Source organism: Ailuropoda melanoleuca, chromosome 8 (genome assembly GCF_002007445.2).
Source record: "Ailuropoda melanoleuca isolate Jingjing chromosome 8, ASM200744v2, whole genome shotgun sequence".
Taxonomy (NCBI): Eukaryota; Metazoa; Chordata; class Mammalia; order Carnivora; family Ursidae; genus Ailuropoda; species Ailuropoda melanoleuca.
The window spans coordinates 96,945,532-96,967,650 of record NC_048225.1 but is presented as its reverse complement, the minus strand read 5'-3'; the positions used below and the strand labels follow the sequence as shown (position 1 = coordinate 96,967,650).

The following is a 22,119-nucleotide window of genomic DNA, read 5'->3' as shown; positions in this document are numbered from 1 at the left end:
CTATTTATCTTTACACACCAAAATGAACTGCTATAAGCAGATTCTCAGCCACAACTGGGCCTTAGTAATATGTAATCATTATTACAGAATAGATTTTTTAAAAATAAAAAAATCAAGATAATTCAAGGACTTGAGGAAGANATCTATCTATCATCTATCATCTATTTATCTTTACACACCAAAATGAACTGCTATAAGCAGATTCTCAGCCACTACTGGGCCTTAGTAATATGTAATCATTATTACAGAACAGATTTTTTAAAAATAAAAAAATCAAGATAATTCAAGGACTTGAGGAAGATTTTTTTGTCATCAGAAATATTGAAGTAGTTCTCTGAGTGATTGCTGGACACTGGTCATTGCCATTTGGTCTATCATTAACCCCACTGTTGATTGTTACTCCCTAGTACTGGGCTGAATGGTGTCCTTCCAAAATTCATGTCCTCCTGGAACTTCAGAATATGACCTTATTTAGAAACGGGCACTTTGCTGATGTAATTCAATAAGATGAGGCCAAACTGGGTCAGGGCGGGCCCTAAATCCAATGACAAGTGTCCTTGTAGGAAAGCTATGTGAAGACACAGAGCGACACAGCGGGAGAAGATCAAGGGAAGATGGGGCATAGGTTAGAGCAGTGCGGTGCGAGCCAAGGATCCCTGAAGATTGCTGGCAGCCCCTGACAGTGAGGAGAGAGGCCCAACGCCCTCACAGATTCCCCCTTAAAACCCTCGAAGGAACCACCCTTGTGGATACCTTGATTCCAGACTTCAAGCCTCCAAAACGGTGAGAGACTAAATTATGGTTATTTTAAACCACCCAGTTTATGGTACTTTGTTACAACAGCCCTAGGAAATTAATATACTCTCCCAAACTGGTGAGTTTTTAACTTATTAGATATCCCCTTTCGCCTACAGAGCAACTTCCTTATTCATGAAAGATTTAAGGTGGACTTGGGTAGTACATTATTTTGNTATTTTAAACCACCCAGTTTATGGTACTTTGTTACAACAGCCCTAGGAAATTAATATACTCTCCCAAACTGGTGAGTTTTTAACTTATTAGATATCCCCTTTCGCCTACAGAGCAACTTCCTTATTCATGAAAGATTTAAGGTGGACTTTGGGTAGTACATTATTTTTTTTTAAAGATTTTATTTATTTATTTGACAGAGACAGAGACAGCCAGCGAGAGAGGGAACACAAGCAGGGGGAGTGGGAGAGGAAGAAGCAGGCTCATAGTGGAGGAGCCTGATGTGGGGCTCGATCCCATAACACCAGGATCACGCCCTGAGCCGAAGGCAGATGCTTAACTGCTGTGCCACCCAGGTGCCCCTGGGTAGTACATTATTATACCTGCTATCACTTATCTATAATATCGATTAAGAATAATGTAAGACTGTCTACAACTTTAGTGGCATTTCTTGGCCTTTGATTCTAGGGACCAGGATAGGCTGTTTGAGATCAGGATTGGCTTGTGGGTTATTGGCATTAATATAGAAGCTGCATTTTAATCCTTCTCACCTAGGAATGATGCTTTGGAGGGCAGAGAGCAGTTGCAGGGGGAAAACAGTGATAGGTTCTGATGGACCTTGTAGTTTTTGTTCTTCTGGAATGACGGTCCATCATTCCAGAAGAAGCTAGATATTCATCCCCATTATAGAGGACAGAGAAATAAACATTCCTGATGACCACCTCTCCGGACCAGGGTGAAGCCCAAGGCTCTGACCTAGGTCATGGTCAGGAAATCAAGCCTGGGCACTGCAATTGGTAGAGCAAGAGAGGAGACCAAGGAGGACTGAAATCTGAGTCTTGTTAAGGGCAGGCTTAGAAGCTTGAAGTATCAGAAATAGTATGTTCAAGGTGCATGTGGAAGCAAAGGTTCTGCCCCACATTAGACAGGATAGAACTTTCTCCCAGAGAAAACTCTCATACACAGAGTCCCTGAGGATGAGTCTGGCATAGACTGGGGGCTTATAGGACATGACAAGGTTTAGTGCCAAAACCTAGGAATGGCCTTGGCAGACAAGGGGGTCCTTTATCTAATTACCATACCCCAAGACACTTTGGGTCAACTGTTCTAAAAGCTAAGTTATCATTTAACTAGCTTCTGGTTGATATTTCTATGGAGAGAGTTTACTCATTTGGTTACTTGATTTTTGATTAATAGCCTCTCCATCTGGGAGGATACACCAGGAAGGTATGAGATTCAGGGTCAAGTATTCCATGGATGCTTAATCAAGATTTTTTTTTAATGCCAAAGAGGAGTGCAGTTATACTTGCTTTCAGTTTATTCCATTATAAATAGTNATAGCCTCTCCATCTGGGAGGATACACCAGGAAGGTATGAGATTCAGGGTCAAGTATTCCATGGATGCTTAACCAAGATTTTTTTTAATGCCAAAGAGGAGTGCAGTTATACTTGCTTTCAGTTTATTCCATTATAAATAGTCTTAATTACATTCAGTAACACAGAGCTTTGGGGACCATTGGTGTAGACCCTAAACTATTCTTTTGCTGAAGATCATCTTGGTCCCACTTGCAGGCAGTCTCCTAGCCCCCTCTCAGCCCAGCATTGGAGGTGGGGGGAACCTTGGCTTGGGCCCACAGCCTGGAGTGCCTGAAAGTGGGACTAAAGCAAAACATTCTGAAAGGGCTGGCTGGGAAATAGAAGGTATGGGGACAAACGCAGTCTGAGCCTCCTTGGTGGCAATCATGGTCTTTAATTATTAATGAAGTCACATTTTTGATTTGTAAGCAAGTGTCAGCTGGTAGGTACTGGTTGAAGTACAGAGCTCAGAGGGAAAAAGACCTTAAATCTTAGCTCTTTGGAGATTGGCTCCTCCCTNTTGATTTGTAAGCAAGTGTCAGCTGGTAGGTACTGGTTGAAGTACAGAGCTCAGAGGGAAAAAGACCTTAAACCTTAGCTCTTTGGAGATTGGCTCCTCCCTGGCATCATCAAACACCTTCTTCCCATCCCTTTAGTTGGGAACTCTTCACGTAAGTGGCTTATGAGAGTTTGACCACTCTTTTATCCCCTTGGGTCCATCTGAGCGACAGAAAGGGAAGGAGTCCTCTTCCCCTTAGGTGGGGCTTGTGAAAGACGAGTCTCCATTATGTTTTTCTCTTCCTCCACCTCCTCCTTATTCTAGAACTGTGCTTCCATCAGGAGTGCAGGGGCTCTTGTAGAGAGATTCCTGGCCAAGAGGAGAGGAGATGCCACCCCTGGTCTTGACACTAGTTTATGCTATGTGGTACCCTTGAGCAAACTTCTTCACCTCTCAGGACCTCAATTTTCTCTCCTGTGAAATGGTTAGCATGTGTGTTTATGATTTCTTGTATGTATGCCCATGTTACATGATCCCTCAGGCCTTAGGACTCCAGACAGTTTATGATTTCTCCCACTATGGATGGAAGTGAGTGTCCCTGATGAGGATTTCAGGTCTTGGTGAATATAACTATACTGAGAGGAGCTGCAGCTTCCAAGGATTCGGGGATGTTTACCAAAAGGCTGCTGGCTGGGTCTGCGGCCTCTCTGTCCCAGTGTCTAGAAGAGCACCTTGATTCCAGTGAGTACCCAAATATGTATTTTCAAAGAAGGAAAAGAAGAGGAGAAGATGGAAGGGAGGGGATATGCAGAGAAGGAAGGGTGGAGTGGAGAGGAGAATCCCATTGAGGATCCTATTAGAAGAGTAGGGAAATGCCTTCAGTCTGAAATTATCTTCCCACCCATGTGATCTCTCTTCTTTCTGAGAGGTGCCTCTAAGATCTTAATTCTCCTTCCACATCTTGGGTTCTCTCATTAAAATAAGCGGCAGAGGGAACACCTCCTGGCCCCTCAACCCCACCAGGAACAGTAAGGCCAGGCTTGGATACCACTGAGGAGGGACCAGCAAACCCTCTGAGCACAGATAAGAAAGTAGGGTGTGAGTGCATGCAGTGAAGCCCCCTGGAGCCGAGGTCCCCTGAGGATCAACATGATTCTGAAGGTGATTGTCATGAGTGGTGGGAGAGGAGAGAGCAGCTGGTGCCTAGGCTTCCGCAGGGCCCTCCTGGGCTTCGGCAGCCATGTTGTTGGTCTGGAGCAAGAAGGCGGTGTAGGCCATGTCAGCTTCCTCCTTGGAGGACTAAGGGGACAACAGGACAGGAGTTAGTGTTTGGGGCACTGGTTCAGCGGTGGGGGTTGGAAGGGGGTTAGGCACTAAATATCTTGAATTCATAATCTTGGCCTAAGCAACCCAGGCCTGTGTTGACCTGCTGCTCTTATTCTAGCCCCCCAAGCTCACTAAGGACTAATTTTGAGAAGCGGAAAGTTGCAGTTTCTAAAAATATCTCCCTCTGTCTCACTACCGCCTTTCGACATGTGGAGTGGAACCACCTCTGTTGCTTGGGCCTGTCCCCAGAAGCTCTGCCCACACAGTCCTCAGGCAAGGTGGTCTCAACTGGTGTCAGCCACAGTGGTTCACCTTTTTCTTTCACTACCTGCTCAGAGATGGAGCTCAGCAACAACACAGAGCTAGAGGGGAAGGCCGTCTCCACGACAAGCTTACTCCCCTACTTGTTCCAGATTCGGGGGTTCTGCTGTTTCCAGGGAAAGTAGATAAGATAGCAAGCATTAAAACCCTGGATTAAGGAAGCACAGGGGATGGGAGGAGGGTAATATGTGACCCAGAGTTAGGAGTCACCTGTGGTAAGATTTTAAGTAATATGGCACTTGGTTGGGGTTGGGAAGGACTTCTGGTGACTACCAAATTGCCCACTGTCGGCAAATGTCTTTCCGACCCAAGCAGAAGGCTGGTCCTAAGCAAACTCTCAAGGGAGCTTGGGTGGCCTGAAGTCCACAGGTTCCACAGTCCAGGAAGAGGATCACTGGCATTTGACATTTGACCTTCCCCACCCTGCAGCTTCTGTGCACTTCCTTCTTATCCCTCGGTTTCCCTCCCTCCGGCATGCTCACAGCCTGTCAGCTTACCTCCTGCCTCTGCCTCAGCCACATCAACACCACAACCAGTAAAACATGTCTTGCCTTCAAAAAGTTCTACTATTTTCACTACCTTCCCTATTCTGACATCAGCCCCCTCACTGCGGTGCTTTCTCCTGAGGTCTAACTGCAGTCCCTCTTGCTACACTTCCTTGTCACACAAGTGAGGCCTCCCTCTCCCTCCTCACTCTTACCCGTTTTGCCTTCTTGGGTTCTTCGGTCTCCACGGTATTCTCGGTGGTGGTGCTGCACTCTGTGTGAGGAGCAAGGTGGGGGGATCAGCCTTCCCTGGCCTTATAGTCCCGCCCCAGAGCCAGAGTCAGGTCTAATTCTTGCTCTCCCCGGGGGGTCGGGGATTCCCTTGAGTGAGGGACATACCATCTTTTCCTCCGAGAGTTGTCTCCTGAGTGACTGGTGAGGCTCCCATGTTGTCATTGGCACCAAAATCCCTGGAGTTCTCAAAGTCTGACATGCTAATGTCTGTCCTGTAGCTTCTAATTGAAACCCGGTCTGTCCAGGAGAAAGAGGAGTTGGTGTAGGGACAGAGGACATAGGTGAGCAGGACGTGCTGCCTCTGAGGGAGCCCCACAAGGTAGCTGGAGGGGGCAGCGTGACACGTCCCTCATCTCTGACTCTGACCCAGAGCAGAATGGAAATGATCAGAGTCTCCTACCCCATCCCTTCTCATGGAGAAGCAAGACTCAATGACCCCGATCTTTCTTTCTTTCTTTTTTAAGATTTACTTATTTATTTGAGAGAGAGCAGGGGAAGAGACACAGGGAGAGGGAGAGAGAGGGAGAGAAGCATATTCACCCCTGAGAGCGGAACCTGAGGCGGGGCTCAATCTCACAACCCTGAGATCATGACCTGAGCCAAAACCAAGAGTCAGATGCTCAACCAACTGGGCCAGCCAGGCACTCCAACAACCTCTGACCTTTCAAGGCACAGTGCCTCATCCTGTCCTCACATCAGCCCTGTGAGGCATTTATTATTATCCCCGCCTTGAGCCCTGAGGAAACTGAGGCATGAAATGGAATCACCCAAAATCACACAGCCAGCCAGTTCTCAAAGCAGGCTGGGAGTGTAACTCTCCCTGCATACTGAGGTCCTCGTCCTGGCAGTCCTCCCTCTGAAATTGGACCCTGAGCCATTAGAGGTGGCCTTTAAGAGATAGCAGTACTTAATGTGAGTTTTGAGTATGAGGCTATCTTTCCCCACCCTGCTTTCCCAGAACCCGTTCTCAGAGCCTGTGAAAGAGAAGGGAACACAGCAGCCCCACACTAGGGGCAGCTAAGCCCACCACTGACGTCCAAGGGCTCAGGGTTGGAGATGGGGGGCAGGGGCATTCCTGGGACTCACCAACGTTCTTCCTGTGCCGCGCTCTGAGCACTGCCACAACCACGGCCCCCACTGCCAGCACCAGGCCCAGGGGCACCAGGGTAGAGACAAGCACTTTGGAGCTCCCGCTTTGTCCCACAGGGCTGGAAGAAGGACTGAGTTAGTCACCAGAAGGGAAGCCTGGGGTCCCAGCATGGGCCAGCATGTTGGGTCCCACTAGCTCTTTCTTTTCCTCCTCTTGATACATCCCCCTGGCTCTACTCTTCTAAGGAGACTTCCCAGACATGGCAGAGGCAAGGACTGGGACTTCTCTGCATCCCAGGACTGGGAAATTGAACTGAAGGGTGGACACCACCCCAGCCGCAGGAGAAGGCCAAAGAGCTCCACTGGCCCCTCCCAAACACAAGCCAAGGCAATGAGGGCTGCCCCGCTAGTGAGAGGAGAATAGGCTCTCCTCTGTGCTCCCCCACGGTCCAAGCTCAGGTCCTCATCCTCTAGGATATTCTCCCTCACCTGCTGGTGTCTGCGGATGCTCTGCTCCCATCTGCAGCGTCTCCAGTATCCTTCACTGTTTTGTCACCCACGTCCACAAAAAGCCTGGGATTCTGATTGACTTTGCTCTCAACCTCCTTGACGCTTGACTCTACCACCTCTTCACCAGCAGCAGCCACTTGGCTGACATCTTGGGACCCTGGAGAAAGACAGGTGGAGCTGGATTATTGTTCTTCCTCTGTTTTCACTCCTGGAGATTAGGGAATCCGAGAAGCGGGACTTCATTGGCAATCACAGGGTCAGGGTGAGATCTGAAGGCTGTTAGAGTCGAGTCCAGGATAACACTAGACATAGATGATCTCTGTCCCGTTCAGACCGAGTTCATTTCCATCTACAAGGCTCCATGGCATAGATCCAGCTCTGCATAGGGGCTGACCCATCAGTTGGAGACGGAGATGTTTCGCAGTTTTTGAAATCCTACCCCAGGTCTCCTGACATAAGGTCTGGGTGCAGTCGTGCTGCCCCCTGGTGGTACCTTGGCAATAGGTCCCTCAGTGAACCAGACCATTGGTACCCAGGCATAGTAAGATTTCTAGAGGGACTAATACCCTCATTAGGAATAAAACTTTTCATGTGATATTTTCCAAAGAGTCCTAAAATGCAAGCATTCTAGAAGAATTTGCTTTAATTTTCTTTATCGGATCTTATACATGAAGATATCTGGCCCTCTTTTGATAGCGGACTTTGGTAGAGTGTACTGCAGGTGATAGTGACTTTGAAATTTCACTATGTAGAAGATTTATAGAAAGGGCTTCAAAAGAGCCTGAAGGGGCAACTATAGGACTTGTCTTGAAGCTGCGGTTAAATGGCAAATCCACTTTTTTTTTTCGATTTGTATGTTTATTTCAGATGCTCCTTGTAGAGGGTTAAATGAGACCGGATAGAGGCTAAATCTCCTGCCTCCAGTCTCTTATAGCCAAACCGGGGGGCCACCTCTGATGGAGGAGCTGGTAGGCAGGAACCTTCTCTGGTGTCCCCAGGGGACATAGACCTTGTCCTCAGAGACTTACCTTTTACCCTCTCCTCGACTGCCACATAGACAGCCACGGTCTCTCCGTATCGGAGGCCATCCTTCACCCCACACCAGTACCAGCCTTCGTCGGCCTTGGAGACTGGGTTCAGGGTCACAGAAATGATTTGGCTCTTCTGGTCGCAGTCCACAAGGGCCTGGCTGTGCCCTTCATCTTGGCTGGGCAGAGTTTTGCAACCTTTGTTACTCCACTTGCACCAGTATTTCTCATAGGAGTAATATTTGCATGGGAAGTGGCAGGAGAGCTTGAAGTTCTCTCCCACCTGAACAGTGGCAGTCTTGGGTGCCTTGAGGCCTGGTTCTCCTGGAACAGGGAAGGAGGGAGAGATAGGCACACAAGTTGGCATTGGTGACACTGCAGGGAAGTGACTGTGGTGGGAACATTTGTCCACGGCACATTTCCTCTCTGGATAGCATTATAAATAAATACATTATACTGAATACATAAAGAAAGTAATTATGAACCTATGTAATAATTATTATTGATGACCTTCATGCATTAATCTAGTCTATCATTAAACATAGACTCTTACATATTGACCTCAATTTGCTTTCCTTGATCTTCTCTTCTAGACTCAATACAAAGAGCTGCAGTCTACTTCAGCTGATGGCATATGTACTGTAAAAGAGGCCAATGTTCTTGATAAGAAAAGGTGCTACATGTAGTAGTTTGGAGAGTGTGGGGTATCCACAGGAAAGGGTGCTTGTTACAGTTATGAAAATATGATGTCTTGATAGGTGGGCTCTCTCCTGAGGTCTGTCCCAGCAGCGTGGGATAAGATAAGAGGAAGAGTGGTTGAGAGGGATGTCACTGCTGACTGATGGATCCTGGGGCTGCTTCCCCTCCCTCTAGTCCCAGTTCAGCTCTTACCATCGACAATCTTGAGCTCCACTGTGGACCTCCAGCGATTATCGCCATTGGTTAGACACCAGTAGAAGCCAGCATCTTCGGTGGTGAGCTGGTTGAGTATGACCGTGTAGGTGCCATTGCCTGGCTCTTCGTGCAGTGTGAGCCTGCCCTCGTACTGCTCCTTAACCAGCCCATCACTCTCCACCAGCGGTTGGCAGCGGCCATTTTGAGTGTCTTCCCAGAGACACCAGTACTTCAGGCTGTTTGCTTCCTTACGGTTGTAGGGGCACAACACCGCCACAGAGCCTCCAACCACACCTTTCACCACAGAGGACCTCTGGGGAATTACGGTCTCTAGAAGTGCAGAGAAGGAATGGAACATCAGCGAATGATCTGGGCAGCCTCTTCCCCATGGTGTCAGCTAGGGCAGAGAGTGAGGTTTGGACTATTTACCTCATTCTCCTTAGAAAATGAGAAAGACTCTCCTAATGTCACAGAGCCTGTAGCTGGAGATGTCCAGTCAGGCTCCAGGGACCTTCACCACTAGTCTGGACATCTGGTTTCCTTTCCCCCACCTTATTCTGGGCAGAGAATGGAAGGAGTTTAAGGAGAGACTATCAGTTCTTCTCCTTGGGCTTCTTATAAAGTCTCTCTCTATATAAGTTTTGTCTGTTTATTAGCTCATCCCCTAAAAATGGCTAGATTGTTTTTCTCCAAATTAAGAAAACATATTTAGGATGGTATGATTTAAAATATAAACTATATAGCACAGAAGGTTTGCTTTTTGGCGACCCTGAAGGCTATCTCAGAAAAAACAAAAGATGGCCATTCTCCAAAAACTAAAGCTGACATCCAGTGGCAACACTGGATGACTGAAGATGCTGAGGAATGTGGTGAGGACTGAGCTGGATATAAAAGTGATGCCCAGGGAATGTCAGCCCCTTAAGGAAAAGTCCATGTGACACTGAACTGCAAGTACTGGCTTGCTGTTTCTCATGAGGGCAACTCTCTTCAGGGTGCTTCCAGGTGAGGGGGAGCAGGAATTTAATGATTTCACCACCTTGCGGGCATGCCAAACTAGAGCTGAGTAGGCCAGCTGCTGGATTAACAAATACCCCTATGAGACGTTGAGAGGGAAATTTAGAGGCTGGGGAATTGTTTTCCTGGGAGAGCACCGAGACCAAGATAAGCCAAAACCTCTCCCATTCCAGTGTGGGGGATGAGGTGCCATCCTGCTCAAAAGACAGGGAGTAGGGACAGGTGGCCCTGCAAGCCCTGCCATGGCACTGGGATTCCATGCTAAGTCCTCTGTGGCTCTCTGAGACCCAAACAATCTGCGGGTCTTGCCTCAGTGAGGAGCTTCGCTCTCCTTGTTAATCAGGGACAGTCATTAAAAGGCCTTTGACAGAGAAGAATTAGTAGATAAGGCAAGGTTGAGGCTGTGTTTTCTAGCTCTTCTATCCAGGGGCCCACATAGCATGCAGTTCAGGGCTCAATGGGGAGCAGACGATGTTGACTGACTGATGGATATTGGATGGACTCACAGGGTATGAGCCAAGGGCCCACCTGCTGGGCTGACACACCACTTCCCCTCCCCATCTCAGGTCTCACCTTCATTGACAAAGAGTTGCCAGGCCTGGACGGGCGAGTCTTTGTGAGGCTGGCCGTCTGAGTGGGCTCCACACAGGTAGTTCCCTGCATCCTCTTTCCTCAGGCTGGTGATATGCACACTGAAGAAGCCCTTAGTCTTGGGAGTAAGCAGGACCCTGCCCTCAAAAGCCTGAGACTTGTTCCCCAGGGTGTTGATGACCACGTCGCAGTCTTCCCCATTGCTTATCCGGCACAGAAATTTTGCCGTGTCTTCCACCTTGGGGCCCAGGGCACACTCGAAGGTCACGGAGCCCCTCAGATCTCCATAAAGTAGTTCAGACTCAGGCTTCAGCACTTGGAGGTCAACATTGCTCTTCTCCCCACTGTCATCATGCCCGGTCTGGCAGACGTACAACCCAGCATCGTTGAGCTGGAGTCGCTTGATAATGAAACTGAACTTTAATTGGTTGGTACCATCAATAACGAGCTCTACTCTGTCTTTATAGTTGGGGTTCACGTACTTATTAGAGTCAGTGACTAGAACACAGGACTGTCCTGTCTTCTTGCACACGGACTTCCTCTTCTCAGAATTCTCAAGTGTGAAAGGGCAGTCGATGGTCACTGTTCCACCCAAGTCCGCTACGTAGACTTCAGTGTCATTTAGGAGACCAGGACCTGCAGGATGAGGGGCGGGTGGCAAGTTGTGATTTCACTTTCTTGCAACATAGGGCTGCTCAGTATTCCCAGTGAGGGTCTGGGTGTGACTATCACCTTCATTGCCCTCCTTCCAAGAAGGACACCATCAGAATATGTCTTCCAAGACCCAGCCTTACTGCTGTCTCCTCCATGAAGCCCTCCTAAAGCTGGCACTAATCTCTTCCTCCTCTGCTCTCTTGACACTTACATCTGTATCTCTTATTACATCTGGTCTTGCCTATAGTTAGTTATGTTCCCCACAGCCCAGAAGGCCTTTGAGAGCAAAGACATGCTTTACACATGTTTGACTCCCCTGCAGTGCTTAGCGTGGTGCCTATACACAGTGGGCGCCCAAATTAACATGTGTGGAAATAAACAAAATAAATATAAATATAGGGTGATGGATTTCAGTGTGTTGTGATAGAAGTTTCTAAAAGTTACAATAGTCCAAATATGGAATGATCTGCTTTGTAAAGTAATGAATTTCTGCCATTTAAAGTGTTTAATCAGAGGCTATACACTCATCGTCTCCAGTGTTCTTTCAGACATCCTGTATAGGGTCAACTACAAGTTCTCCTGGGCTTTTAAAATTCTTCCATTTTATGACTCTCCATGACCACCTGAATGAACTCTTTATTCAGTCCATAAATAACACCCAGGCACATCCCAGGGGAATGTCTTTGAGACATATCTTTAAGAATCCCTCTAATTTTCCTCCCTTAAGACCTTTTTCTTTCTTAATTTCCCTTGATTATCTAAAATGCCCTTTGTTGTTGAAACTTTGTCAGAAAGAGCTTTCCTATTTTTTCTCTTCTCTTAACTAGAACAGCCTTATTCAGTGGCCCACTCCTCCAGGGCCCTGGTCTTTGGGCAAGAACTGATCATTTCATTTATGCTGAGGGCGTTGATGGAATAATGGATCCCAGGTCAAAAATGCATTTTGAAAGAAGCCTTCTGGTGACCTTAAGGTCTTGATCTGAAGGGTGCACTAGTGGCAGGAATGTAAGGATCCCAATAAATCTCTCCCTGCCTTTTCTGTGTCCCTCAACTCAAAGACCTCTTGCCCCACCTGCAACAAACACAGTCAGAGAACTTGCTCTCCTGATGCCCTTCTAAGCTACAGCCTTAGTAAAACCCTCAAATGTTATAGGCCCTGAAGACCTAGAAAGTGTACCCACCACCCCCAAGAGGGTCCCATCAGTCTCATTTCCATGTTCTATTATGAAAAGTCCTTGCCTCCGGAAAGAAAAGTCAGAGCCTTCCCTACCCCATGCCAGACACTCTTCCCTCTCAGGAAATTCTTCTTCAAGCCAAGCCCTCCAATTGCAACTGAGATGAGTCCCTCCCACTTTTCCAAAGGAGCCCAAGGAGGCTGGGTGCTTACCCGGGCTGACCTCCAGGCTCACATCAAAGGACAGGCCTCGGCTACTAATGCCCAGACCACACTTGTAGCGCCCAGAGTCACCCCGGGTGAGATGGCCAATGTTCACCACAAACGTGTTGCTCTCTGGGAAGTTGGTGAGGTTGGCTCTGCCCTCATAGTCCTTGGCGACATAGCCCTCCGAAGAGATGAGGGTTGTGCAGCGGCCCTTGGCTCCCTGCCGGCACCAGTACTTCCGGGTATGCCGGTTGACGGAGGAGTCTGGGTAGTAGCATGTGATGGATACTGAGCCACCTTCCACACTGCTCACTTCCTGGGGACCGAATATGGGACTCTTCATGGAGGCCACTGTGGGGACAAAAGACAGAGGTTTTCTGAGGCCTTGGCAGGTAAAGCCTGCTCAAAGAATCCCAATAGCCTCTCCCGAGGAGATGACATTTCCCCCCTGACACATGTGCCTTCTGTGGATTATTCGCTGCGTACTACAGCGGGACAATTGCTGCTGGAGAATGCTACAGGATTTGCTGCGATTGGGTAAAATGATTGATTAATCATTATTACATTCTAACTGTGACTCATTGAAGATCATCATTTTAAGGACAATGGAATGACAAACTTATGTCATGAAATCCTTGTCCATTCAAAAAAAAAAGCCATTTTGTGGGGTGCTACACCATTGCATTTGCTATCTATTATTTTCTTATATTTCTTTTTATTTTCTTATATTTTTAAAAGCACTTTGAAGATTCTCTTCTTTTTTTTTTCCAGATAAAAATATTGAGAGCCAAGAAGGATAAGTCATTTCCCCAAAACCACCCCTTAGCAACTCATAGGGATGTCTGGCTTGAGGTCAAGTTCTTTTTTTGTTGTTGTTGTTGTTCTCCTGGTAAAGACCTTTAACCAAACTCCTGGCCTTGAAATGAGGAATTGCCATTCCTGTTCCTGACCCCTAACACTTGGTCACTGTGTTGTTGTTTTCAGACATGACCTTTCAGCATCATCTGTGTGACTCCTCCTTGAGGCAGTGCAGGTTTTGAGAGGGGCATCCCTGGGGATAGGCCTGATTTTCAGTGTTCCCAGGGCACTGGGTCCTGGAGGGGGAGGACTGGAGCCTGTCAGACATACCTGGGAAGACAGCCAGCAGGCAGGCAAGGAAGAGGAGCCCCATTGCTAGTGGCTCTCGAGGGCTGTGCCACCCAGGCCAACTTCTTTGTGGGAGGCTGAAAGACAATAGCAGAAAGGATGAAGCTCTTGTTTTCCAAGGCTAGTTGGCTTAGAGTTCCTGTAACACCTGTTTGGTTTTGTAGCTCCAGTAACTGACATAAAGCCTGTTGAAAGAATGAATGGTTCCGCCTTTCCCATTACAGTTCAAAGTCCCATTATTCTGCAGTGCTTTTTATTCCTTAATAGTTATAAGTAGATATTTATCTTCTCAACTAAGCTGCATGTTCCTTTGGACATGGGTGCCATTTTTCCTGTGTTCCCGTCTGGGAGACATGGTCCCAGGCAAGATCTGTAAGATCTCAGGAACAGCTCACTGGATGATGGGTTATACCAACAAGTGACCCCATCTCTCTGTTTCAGCAGCCCTTCCTATATCCCTGATATACTTTATGGTGTGTTCCTATAAGCAACCTGAGACCCATAAAGAAGGCCTGATAAGGATTCAAGTTGTAAATGTCACTATGATAGTCTCTCACCATGATCTCCTTCCAGGCACTGTGTTAAATAATGTACATGTGTTATCACATTTAAACTTAATATCATCCTCTGAACTGGTTGTTCTTACCCACATTTTACACAGAAAGAAATGAAAGCTTAAAGCTAAGTGCTTTCCTCAAGGTCATACAGCAATTAAGTGTGTGGGTGGGCAGGGTGAGGGTGGGAGAGATGGGCAAGATTTGAACCCAAACTTGTCTGACTCCACAGTCCAAGCTCTTCGCCTTCTCCCAGTGCCCTGGGTGCACAGGCTTACCCCTATGCTCATTCTTGTCACTTGTAGAGCCCTCATTGCTTATCAAAGCATTGTCATTTATGCTTTACTGGAGCTTTATAACTTCCCTTTAACTAAGACAGAATGGATATAATTACAACCACTTCATGGATAAGAAAATCAAGGTCTTGAGATGCTGAATGATAGGCCGAAGATTTTCCAGGGACTTGGTTATGGGGTCAGGGTTTAAAATGTAGGTATTGTGGCTTATTATCCTGCCTTGTGATTCAGGGCAGAGGGAGCTGGACAATCCAAAATAGGGCCCCTTGGAGGGTCTGGTGCAGGAAAACTTTGTCACGTCTGTGCATATAGCCTTGGGGTGGGGCTGGGTGGGGCAGGGGGTGCAGTTTGAGGGTCCCAGGGCTCAGCCTTACCACCACTGTCCTTACGACCCAACCTGCAGCCCAGAGGAGGAAAGAGGTGGACAGAGGAGCCCTACTTTCCCACGAGCTTCGGCAGGCTTTAACCTTTGGAGTGGATTTGACAATGGGAACATTTAGGGAGAAAGCCATGTCAATAAGCACAGGGCAGTAATGAGCACCTATAAAGATAAGGAAGCTTTAAGCACTAGGGAGCCCAGGGAGTGATCTCCCAGGCTCCCCTTACCACCTTGGCCCCTGTTTCCGCTCCCAGAGACTCCCTTCATTAGCTTGAGCCAAAGGCAATAGAGCTGTTTATCTTGGTTATTTCTTTTCCGGGGGGAATTCCCCAGCAAGGAACCTTTTTATTTCCTTGTACAGATAAAGGTATTCTGTTTCTCCAGTTCTTTGGAAGAGTAAGGGGAGTGGGTTAGGGAAGGAGGGGACAGATATGGGTGTCAGGTGGCAGCCTGAGGTTCTTTTGATTCCAGTTAATTTCCCCAGACCTTTCACACCAGGCCAATGATTAACTTCCGGGGTAGGTTCTTAGCCAAATGCCAGTGTCAGCCCCAAACTGGATGCACTCAGGATATGCTGGCTACAGGAACCATCTGAGTGGTCACTACAAGTCACCATGAGAGAGACTTCCAGGTGGGACCAGGTGTCAGAAGGCTGGGAAGTCTGTCTTCTCTGGAAGACTGGGGATGGGCTGGCTGCAGAGTCCCAAAGAAATTACCTTGGGTAAATTGGGCCTTGGGTGCAGTGACAAAATGCCACATGCTTTTAAGAGCCATGCCAGCAGTATTTTCCTTGATTCTGGTTCCTATTCTTACCTTTAGATACGCAAGCTCCCTAATATTTCTGTGACACAGGAATGGGTACCTCCTCTGGACTGATAGAAGTAATTTGCTCTGGGTTACAGAGAGGCAGATGCCTGACTTTCCCTAGGGGGGTCCTAACTTCTGGCCCGGGCTTCCTCTCATTTGTGACAGCATACATGGCCGCGAATGTCCACCTAGGGAGAGGATGTGCACATGGACCCATTAGCCTCTGCACAGCCTCGGGCCAGGGATGAGAGCATCAGGCATGCTCAGCTGGAAAGGCAAACCTGGCAGAGAGTGACCTTGGTGAGGACCACACAGTCTACCTACAGGGGAGAGGACAGGAGGGCAAGGACACCCCCACTCTTGGAAGCAGGAAATCTTCTTTGTCCAAAGCTAAATTTGAAGCATAATTTCTTTGCTAGCGGCTGAAAGGATCCTGGGCTTTGAAAATCACTAGTGATCCCTTCCTTGCAAAACCAAACTTTTCTCCCAAATTCAGGTCTCACGGAGGTCGCAGTCCATGGTGGCTGGAGCTGGTTACATGATTCACTTAAGGAAAGACCATAATAGTTATTGGGCAGCTACTAGGGCACCAGCTGATTTGCTAACTGCTTTTCTTTCTTTTTTTTTTTTTTAAGATTTTATTTATTTATTTGACAGAGATAGAGACAGCCAGCGAGAGAGGGAACACACGCAGGGGGAGAGGGAGAGGAAGAAGCAGGCTTGTAGCGGAGGAGTCTGATGTGGGGCCCGATTCCGTAACGCGGGGATCACGCCCTGAGCCGAAGGCAGATGCTTAACCGCTGTGCCACCCAGGCGCCCCTGCTAACTGCTTTTCTTATATGACTTCATCCATCCTCACAGCAACCCGAGACGTAGATATAATTATCTTCATGTTGTAAATGAGAGAGCTAAAGGTTAGAGAGATTCTTGGCCCAAAGACCCACAGCAGAATTAGATCACCACTCTATTTTCACACCTTAGATGAGCAGAAGGACCTGTCCTTTTAGAATCTACGTAGGCTGGGATATCATGCATGAAGGCACCTTTTCTTGTCCTTAAAACAGGAGTTGTTCTTTTTCCCAGCTAGGCTGGGATATTCTAAATCACTCTCATGTTACCAGGGCTATTTCTGACACATTTATAATATGTCTACACAATTGTGGATTGGGGCAGTGTTGTAGGTTTTGTGCTGGAGAATAGAGTGTATTACCTTATAAAAGTAATCTACCCTTCGGTTAGAGTGACTGAACTTCAGCTCTACTAGGTTGGGATCCAAACCCTTGTCCATCGGATCTCTAGTTTCCTTTTTAATTCAGAGGGAGAGGGATCTCCTGAACCAGGTCCTAGCATGACTGCTGTTGAACCATATGGGCTTCAGCCACTCTGAGCTCTTTATCTGTTTGGTACACAGCAGAGGGTCAGTTAGGGCTCTCACAGCCCCAAGGGCTTCAAAAAGGACAGAGTATGCACTACAGGGACGTGAAGACAAGTTGGCAGTTTCTGACATCTTCCTGTGAGTGCGAACTCGGAAGAGCAAGAAACTTGGAGCTCAGAGGAGTGGGACATGGCTGGCCTGGCTGGGGTTGGGTCTTTCCTTGGTTTGGACTGAGCGGCGCCTTCCCCTACTTCTAGGAGAGGCACCACCTGAGTCCATTTGGGACTATCCCTTCTATCTCCCTCGGGTGCAGGAGCAGAGCACATACTAGAGTGATCCCGGAAACTGCATTATCACTAAGGCAGGGAGAGCAGTCTGTGTGGTTTGGAAGGGCCTCAGACTTGAAATGACGGGTGGGAGCTTAGGAGAGTTTATGTAGTTTATGTAAGTCCTAGAGTGTGGGAGTGTCTCCAAGTAAAGGCAATGCTGGGGGAAGGGAGTAAGAATTCTAGAGGGCAAGAAGATGGAGAGAGAATGGTCAAGGGGTCTGAAGAATGTATGACCTAGAAAGATCCAAGACTTTCTAATCCTATCCCTGTCAAAAGTGGACTGCATTAATGCAAAATTTAAGCAGAAATTAAGCATTTGAAATAACCAGCTCCATGAAGCTCTGGGAATAAGCTTCGTGGATTTCCAGATGACCTTTCTGCAAAAACTTAGAACCTTGTTATTGATTTTATCCCATTCTACCTTGATCTGTAGATACTTATCTCATCCACTCAACCAAATGGATAGCTCCTAGAAGGCAGGGGCCAACTGAGATCGGTTTCTACAACCCAGAGGGGCTTACATGAGAGCATCTGGCAAGGACCAGCTACTCACCGAAGTCAAATGGGATTGGAAACGGTTGCATTTCCTTTCCCTCTCTGGGAAGGACAGTCAGAGCTGATTTCTTTTCACTTTACCAAATGCCTTCTCAGTTTTGGGCATTCAAGGGGCAATTGCATGAAGAGAAGCCCAGAAGATAGAAGAGAACCCAGAGGTCCCGAGTCCTTCTCTGTCACAGGCTAAAGGAAGAGCTCTATCACTTGGGCAAAATATGCTGGCTCAACTCCTTCATCTGTAAAATGATAATCATAGATCCTTGAGTCCTCTAGAGAGAAGGGCTTCTGTGGATGGGAAAATATGGAGGGGATAATGGAATATGCATATGGAAGTACTTTAAATAGTATATAGTGCCTTTCCAATGTAGGAGGCTACAATCCCTCTTAAGCACAAGGGAGTGGGGGTCTGTGCACTTGACTTTCATGGTTGTTGTGCACTTGGAGAATGGCACAGAGTATGGGCTCTGCTGCTTGGTTATCAGCTCTCTCACCTGGGAGCTGTGTGATTTGGGGGCCGGATTTGTAAACTCTTTGAGCCTCAAGTCCTCATTTGTAAACTGGAGACAATTGTACCTACTTTGGAGAATCACTATAAGGATTAAATGAAACACCATATGTAAAGTCCTTAGTATGGTGTCGTCTTAAAAAATATTAGTTCCTTTCCCATCTCCTCTCTAAAATCAGCACAGTCTTCTCTTTTTCCTGTCCTAGAGTGAGAAGAGAATAGAAATCTGTTTACTGGGCATCCTTTGAAGACTGGGGGTGAGCTACTCAGATTGGACCAGCCTGACCTGAAAGAGGAGAGTAGATTAGAAGTGGGAGATATAATTATAGTTAGCACATATGGAGTTATTTTCAAGTGCTTTATGTGTATTTACCTCACTTAATCTTCACAGCCACCCTAGGAGGGAGAATAAAATGGGCAAACCCATTTCACTGATAGGACAATTGAGGCACAGAGGAGTAAGAAATCCGCCCAGGGTTACAAAGCTGATCGGTGACTGCCATGGGATTCAAACTCAGGTATTCTGAACCAAGAGCAGAGGATAAGCTGTACTAGGCGGGTCTTGAAATCGAAAGGAAGTGGTCAGGAAAGGAGGGAGCAGGAAAGCCACTCTTAGAGAAGATAGTCCAGTTTTCTCCTCTTCACTTTTCACAGGAAAGATAGTTCCTGTAAAGAGACACCTGAACCCAGAGGTAGGTGCCAACAGAGAAATTTCTTCCTGAAAAATAATAATAGCTGCTCTTTATGTAGCCCCTACCACGTGGAAGGCATGTTATGTATGTTTCCTGTAACTGGACACAATGCTTCCAAAGCTTCTCTCTACATGGTCAATGCCAGGGACTTTGGGATCCCAGCCCCAGCCCACCCAGAGAGAGGGCAAGACTTAGTTGAGGAGGGTCTCTGCCGAGCACAGGCATGGATAATATTACTTTTTTTTTAAGTTGGGTATTTTGTTTTTTAGGTGATGTCAAAAGGTCCCCGTGACCCTGTCAAAATGGCTGTACCAAAAATGTCATCGTCCATACTTGCTGAGTGACCTTACACCACTCACAGGAACCCATGGAGGATTAGCTTCCTCACCCACAGATGGGATTGTGACACCTACCTTGCCTACCTCCTAGATTCAGTTCAGGCGGGAATGAGATGATGCTGTGAAAGCCTGGGGTAAGTGAGTTCACAACATGGAATTTGCTGTCTTCACACTATTGATAAAATAAAGCCACAGAGGTCTAGAGACTCTAAGAGACAGGCAATGACTACAGAGATAGTGGCTCTCCTGATTCCTGCTTCATTGTTCTTCCTGCTACATCACCACATCCAGGGCCAAGGAGAAGGACGAATGGATGAAGAATTCCAGAGCTGGCTCTGGGTGGGCAGATAGCTGCCTTCTACCCTAACCCATGAGCGGGCGCATCCCCTCTCCAGATGTTCAAGAACCTGTAATTCCCCTCATGAAGGGGGAGAGCAATAGTGGAGGCTTTGGTCCAAAACCACCAGCAGCTCAGTTGGCCCCAGGCCTGGGACAGTTGCACAAGCGAGGGAGCCCTGGGAATGGAGCTTGTGCAGCCGCTGCACTTTTGGGCGAGGGTCCTGTGGCTGGATGGGGATACTGTCAGGATGGGCAAGGGGAGAGCATGGAGGGAAGGGGGCCTCCTGGCTGCAGAGGCAGGGGGAGCATCAGGACTCAGAATGTTGTCTGTGCCTGGGAGGGGGCTCTACCCACCTGACTCATCCCCGGGAGGATCTCATGTTTCCCTCCTTAGCGAGGGCAGGTGGTATGATGGTACCTCTCTATGCCTCTCTATGGCAGGAATCAACTGGATCAAAACTAGGTTCAAACAGGAAAGGATCCCAGAGCCTCCCTGAAGCCCTTAAAAGGGGCTGCGGGTGCCCTCCCCAGAAAGCTGGAGGTGGAAAGCTTCCAAGACTAGAGGACTTGGTGTGCATTATCTTATCCAGGTCTATCTGATGCTCAGTTAAGTCCTTGAGTAACTGAACTAGATTGAAAAACACCAAACAATTGTTATTTTGCTCTGGAGGTTGCAAAGCAACTTCACACATATTTTCTCATTTGAACCCCACATACCTGAGTGATAGGTATTATTTGGATCCTCATCTTACAGATCAAGAAACAGAGGCTCAGAGAGCAATGAGGTGACTCGCCCATGATCACACAGTTAAACTATGGGGGAGTTAGTTGAGAATTCAGGGGGCGAACTTAGAGAAAAACTACACATGCTGACCACAGACATTCCTTCTTCCCACCGGCTGATATTTCACAGAAAAGGAGTGGGGGCTTCCACACACACGTGCGCCCTTGCTCATCTCTCTGGGCCATGGACCTCTGCTCCCCAACTACATTCTCAGCCACGCAGGTTGAGGCCCTTGTCCTCCTCACCCCACTGTCTGCAGGCTGGGAGCTGCGAATGTGGAAGGTTGCCTGAGCCACCATCCCAGGTCCTTCCCAGACGGCATCCCGTTGCAGATCCCAAAGCAGCCACACTTACTTTAAGCCACTTTCTTCTCTCCCAGCAACTCAGATTCGGGGGCACAGCCTGCTGGCCGGTCCACAGCCTGGGGCTTTCCAAAAGTTGCCAGCAGGACACTGGATGGTGCTGCCAAAACTGAAACTGTGTGCAGTGCTTGACCCACACCTGGGCTCTTAAAGGGACACTCTCCCGTAGGCCTGGCAGCTGGCCAGGGGCACGTGACTCTCACAGATCCCTTGCTTTCCTTTCCTTTTCTTTCCTTTCAGCTTTTCTGACTGGTTCCATTCGCTCCCCTTGACCTTGGAGAGACTGTTACCAGGGAACTCTCCATCATTGCAGCTGCAGGATGAGAGAAGGGTATGAAGCATGAAGAGCCTATTCTGCCTTTTTCTAGCTGCAAGATCCTAGGCAAGTCATCTTTATATTTCTTTTCATCTGACGAGTAGGGATAGTAATCCCAAACCTACAGGCTGAGGGAATAACTGGTTATTAGATGTAAAACCCCGGTCCAGGTATGGTATGAAGTTTGTAGGCATTTGATGGAACACAGGTGGCAGGAACGGCTTGCAGTCCTTGGCCTCATCTCCCCACTCACTTGGGAATCCCCCACTTTCTAGGATACTTAGCCTGGATGAAGTCTGCCCTTTACATGTCTTCTGAAGAACCCCCTTTTACCAGCCCCAGTGCTTCCAGGAACTTGGGGGACCGTGGCTTGTCCCATTTCACTCCCTACAGGGATTAAAAACGGGCTGCTTCTGGGCTCCGCTGAAAATGGCGGACCTCGGAGCCATGTTGGGACCCAGGCTCTGCGCCATAGCAAAGCCGGCACTTATCTGTCGAGCTGGGTGGGGAACCTCCTTCCCTGCCTCAGTTAGTCCTTGGTGGTCTCCCGGAGATGATCCAGTTAGGACTCCCAGAGGTGCCCCAAATGACCTTACCAGTCCCGTGTCACACAAGTGAAGCCCATTCCCCCCACACACTCATATGTCCCCCCACCCCACACCCCACACCTGCTCCCACAGAATCCTGTCCCATCCTACCGTGCAGGACCGACCCAGGCTCTCCCTACAACGTCCTGCAGGCCAAGCCCAGAAGGGGAAGGAGGAAAGGAGAAATAGAGTCCCAGAAAACACAAGGCGGTCAGAGCCCCAAGTCTTATTTGGCTCACCACTCACTCAGGAGTGGATATCAACCTGCAACTATTGGTGTGGATGGCAAGAAAAGAAAATGCATTTTCTCACGTGGTACTTAATTTCAGACCCTAAATGCACAA

At 47.9% G+C, this 22,119-nt stretch overlaps 1 protein-coding gene and 1 long non-coding RNA gene across 2 annotated transcripts in view; one reads left to right on the top strand and one right to left on the bottom strand.

Moving 5' to 3' along the window:
- Positions 1–541: 541 nt before the first annotated feature.
- The window catches only part of LOC117803444, a 28,610-nt gene continuing 7,032 nt past the window's right edge, over positions 542–22,119 (top strand). The window contains exons 1-2 of the long non-coding RNA XR_004627316.1: positions 542–783; positions 19,319–19,521. This is a non-coding gene — a long non-coding RNA (uncharacterized LOC117803444). The remainder of the gene's footprint in view (positions 784–19,318; positions 19,522–22,119) is intronic.
- PIGR (polymeric immunoglobulin receptor) lies at positions 2,871–20,997 on the bottom strand. Its single transcript, XM_034666961.1, has 11 exons — positions 20,865–20,997; positions 13,540–13,634; positions 12,418–12,762; positions 10,359–11,012; positions 8,769–9,101; positions 7,878–8,201; positions 6,829–7,006; positions 6,337–6,458; positions 5,356–5,487; positions 5,172–5,230; positions 2,871–4,123 (listed from the first exon to the last, which is right to left on the bottom strand). The coding sequence occupies exons 2-11, from the start codon at positions 13,580–13,582 to the stop codon at positions 4,028–4,030; spliced, it is 2,286 nt and encodes a 761-aa protein (XP_034522852.1). The 5' UTR covers positions 13,583–13,634; positions 20,865–20,997; the 3' UTR covers positions 2,871–4,027.